A 4,050-nucleotide genomic window follows, 5' to 3' on the forward strand; every position below is an offset into this window, starting at 1 on the left:
CTCTTGTTACCCAGGCTGGAGTGCAATGGCACCATCTCGGCTCACCGCAACCTCCGCCTCCTGGGTTCAGGCAATTCTCCTGCCTCAACCTCCTCAGTAGCTGGGATTACAGGCATGCGCCACCATGCCCAGCTAATGTTTTCGTATTTTTAGTAGAGACGGGGTTTCACCATGTTGACTAGGACGGTCTCGATCTCTTGACCTCGTGATCCACCCGCCTTGGCCTCCCAAAGTACTGGGATTACAGGCTTGAGCCACCGCGCCCGGCCTAGATAAATTTATGAATAGCAGTTACTCTTTCGTGGGACTTTCCATAAACATACAGATTGTATTTGAAAAAAATTATATGATAACGGGTCTATTCCTCACACTTTAAAAAGTTACCTTTCAACTATATCCTCTCCCTTACACTACTCTCCACGTATCAACGTTTGATTAGTCACTTCATTAACATAACTTTGGACTAGTTTAAAGTAGTGAGGGGTAACGTTTTCGAACACTGAAGGCTGCTAACTTTCCACTTTAGCAATTTAGGTTTTATCATCTGTTCTGGAACAACTGTATGCACTTACCTATTGTGAGGTCGTGAACAGGCTGGAACCGCTTATCTGTAAACTGCAGGAGGAGACATGACTTCCCCACACCTGAAAGTGAAAGAAGAACGCTCCGGGTGTCACGCAACCCTGCAACACCTTCCAGGGTCTGGACTTCCCAGACCAGGGAAGGGGGCTCCCCGAGCCCCGCCCCTGGCCGTCCCGAACCGCCCGCCTGTCTCGAATTGCCCAGCCCACTAAGTGAGCCCCGCCCCCGCCACCCAATTAGAGAGCTTCATATTCCCGCCCCAGCCTTGAAGGCGGACCACCTGCGGGTTACCTGTGTCTCCGATGATGATGTACTTGAAGAGATAAGCATAAGTCATGGTCTCGATTCCTCTGGGTTCCGGGTCCGCCCGAAATCTACAGCCACTTACCTCCGACCTCTCTAGCCACTCAATCTACAGATCTCCTTTTTTTTTCCCCCTCCCCCACTCTCCGGCTCCTCTAGCCCAGATCACGTCTCTATTGCTCTCCCCAGAAATCCTCCTTAGGTCAGGAGTACCCAAAGCCACCTCCAGGGACGCCTCTAGCACTTCTACGTGCCATTATCCCACCAAGCTCCAGGGGGCGACAGCCCAGCGCCTGACTCGCTGCAGCCCCACTGCGCTCCTTCCAATCAGCAGAGAGTAACGCACGTACTTGCGGAAGTGACGGCAGTTCCGTGTCCAGTGGGGCGGTGGGAGCGATGAGGGTCTGAGTCGGTGGTAGCGGATGTGTGAAGATGGAGGTAGGAACCTGATCGCTTAGAAGCCTAGCGAGAGAACGCGGCCGACCGGGTTGAAGCAGAGACGGGAAGCCGGGCGGAGAGGCGACTGAAGGGAGAGGAGAGAGAGCGGGGTTTGGGGAGTGTTGTCAGAATGTCGGGGTCAGAAGCCGTCGCTCCCGGCTAACTCCCTGCTCCCTCTAACTTACCCCCGCGGCTTTCTTTTGGTTTCCAGTTTCCCGGAGGAAATGACAATTACCTGACGATCACAGGGCCTTCGCACCCCTTTCTGTCAGGGGCCGAGGTGAGCAAGAGCTGCCGACGCCGCGTGGGGAGAGGGCCTGAGGCGGCGGTGGGGTAGGGTGGTGGGGAGGAGAGCACGGACTCCAGAGACGTGGGCTGGGAACCAAGGGCCGCAATTGGTGTTTAGAGAAAAGTGGCAGCTGCTTCTAGAGCCTGTGGGGACTATCTGGGGAAGTTCTTGGAAGTTGCTGCCATCAGAAAAGCAGGGTACTGGAAAGAAATAATTTGCTTAAAGAGGAAAGTTATTCTGGATTAGAAGACAGTGGAATTGTCTCCTTTCTTTGGGGAGGAAATAACTACAGCAATCTTGAGGGGTCCCAGTAGGAAGAAAATTTTTCAGCTGAAGAAATTGGGGTAAGGGGAAGAGCTTACCTAGCAGAGGGTTAACCGTGGACAACATGTGTTCATTCTTGAAACGAAGTCTGTTAAAGGGGTCTTTTAAATTTTATTTAAATTTCCTACTTTTTTTTTTTTTTTGAGACGAGAGTCTCGCTCTGTTGCCAGGCTGGTGTGCAGTGGCGCGATCTCGGCTCACTGCAACTTCCGCCTCCCGGGTTCAAGTGATTCTCCTGCCTCAGCCTGCCTAGTAGCTGGGATTACAGGCATGCGTCACCACGCCGGCTAATTTTTGTATATTTAGTAGAGATGTGGTTTCACCATATTTGCAGACTGGTCTTAAACTCCTGACCCCAGGTGATCCCACCCCCCTCGGCCTCCCAAAAGTGATGGGATTACAGGTCTGCGCCACCGCGCCCGCCTAAATTTTCACTTTGATGAAAATTTTGTGGTTACCTTTACGTACACAGGTCAGCTTGTTTTGCTAATACCAGGAGGAAAGGAAATAGCTGCTAGAGAACATAAAAAGAGTTGAGTACGACATGTGTTTCAGTTTGCCAGTGACTTAACTTTGGGCAGAATACTTCATCTTTGTATGTCACAGTTTCCCCAGCTGTCGAACAGCTGTAATAATAGTCTCTTATGATGTTTTAAAATAGAATTAAAGGTTATGATGAAGCTCTGAACTATTAGTGAAAAAATTTTGGTGAAATACTGTCATAGAGCCGGGCCTGGTGGCTCACGCCTGTAATCCTAGCACTTTGGGAGGCCGAGGCAGGTGGGTCACATGAGGTCAGGAGTTCAAGACCAGCCTGGCCAACATGGTGAAACCCGTCTCTGCTAAAATACAAAAATTAGCTGGGTATGATGGCGGGTGCCTATAATCCCAGCTACTTGGGAGGCTGAGACGGGAGAATTGTTTAAACCCAGGAGATGGTGGTTGCAGTGAGCCAAGATCGCGCCATTGTACTCCAGCCTGGGCAGCTGAGTGAGACTCGTCTCAAAAAAAAAAGGAAAGAAATATTGTCATAATATAGATATGTATCACTTGTTTAGGGGAGGCAAAAGAGAAAGGTGGAACAGACAAAAATTTCTGTCTTTGAGAAAATGAAGTTTTGAACCATCTGCCATTTTTTGAGGATTTTTATATTTATTTTCAAAACTGGTGTGGACCATTTGCATCAGTTTTTTTGTACCAAGAATTGTCATGGCTGTCTCATGGGCTTATCTTATAATCCTAACGTTTTCATGGATGAAAATTGGGTTGATAAGGAGCAGTTGCTAGTTTAAATTTTTTTTTTTTTTTTTTTTTTTTTGAGACAGAGTCTCCCTGTAGCCCAGGCTGGAGTGCAGTGGCACAGTCTTGGTTTACTACAGCCTTTGCCTCCCAGGCTTAAGTGATTCTCCTGCCTCGACCTCCCAAAGTAGCTGGGACTACAGGCGTTTGAGACCAGGCCCAGCTAATTATTATTATTATTATCGTATTTTAGTAGAGATAGGGGTTTCGCCATGTTGCCGAGGCTGGTCTTGAACCACTGGCCTCAAGTGATCCACCCGCCTCAGCTTCCCAAAGTGCTGTTACAGGCGTGAGCCACCGTGCCTGGCGCTAATTTAACTTTTTTTGTTGGTATTATTTATTATTCTCATAAGCAGGGTAAATGTAAATCTAGTATGCAGCAAACTTATAAGTGATATAAAACTAAAATCTGGGCCCACCACAGTGGCTCATGCCAGTAATCCCAACCCTATGGGAGGCTGACACGGGAGAATTGTTTGAGCCCAGGAGTTCTAGACCAGGTTGGGCAACGTGATGAAACTCTGTCTCTATTTAAAAAATAATAGTAATTAATTTATTAAAATTGCCGGGCGTGTGGTGGCTTACGCCTATAATCCAAGCACTTTGGAGGCCAAAGGTGGGCGGATCACCTGAGGTTGGGAGTTCAAGACCAGCCTGACCAACATGGTGAAACCCTGTCTTTATAAAAATAAATAAATAAATAAAATTATTAAAATAACAGCTAAAATCTGCTTGGTGCTTTGCACTCCCAGTTGCCAGTTTCTTGTGAGTGGGATCTCCATTTTTTTTTTTTTTTTTTTTTTTTTTGAGACGGA

General features: G+C 48.0%; 2 protein-coding genes across 2 annotated transcripts in view; one reads left to right on the forward strand and one right to left on the reverse strand.

The window, feature by feature from the left end:
• RAB2B (RAB2B, member RAS oncogene family) overlaps window positions 1-1,183 on the reverse strand; it is an 18,611-nt gene extending 17,428 nt beyond the window's left edge. Inside the window, exons 1-2 of the mRNA XM_017544493.2 lie at window positions 874-1,183; window positions 573-644 (exon numbers count right to left, since the gene is read on the reverse strand). Coding sequence (XP_017399982.2) covers window positions 573-644; window positions 874-919 — 118 coding nt within the window. The 5' untranslated portion in view covers window positions 920-1,183. The remainder of the gene's footprint in view (window positions 1-572; window positions 645-873) is intronic.
• A 24-nt stretch (window positions 1,184-1,207) lies between these two features.
• TOX4 (TOX high mobility group box family member 4) overlaps window positions 1,208-4,050 on the forward strand; it is a 17,765-nt gene continuing 14,922 nt past the window's right edge. The window contains exons 1-3 of the mRNA XM_017544492.2: window positions 1,208-1,323; window positions 1,535-1,603; window positions 2,107-2,110. Of these exons, the coding sequence (XP_017399981.2) occupies window positions 1,318-1,323; window positions 1,535-1,603; window positions 2,107-2,110 (79 nt within the window). The 5' untranslated portion in view covers window positions 1,208-1,317. The remainder of the gene's footprint in view (window positions 1,324-1,534; window positions 1,604-2,106; window positions 2,111-4,050) is intronic.

This window comes from Cebus imitator, unplaced genomic scaffold (assembly GCF_001604975.1).
Source record: "Cebus imitator isolate Cc_AM_T3 unplaced genomic scaffold, Cebus_imitator-1.0 Scaffold170, whole genome shotgun sequence".
Taxonomy (NCBI): domain Eukaryota; kingdom Metazoa; phylum Chordata; class Mammalia; order Primates; family Cebidae; genus Cebus; species Cebus imitator.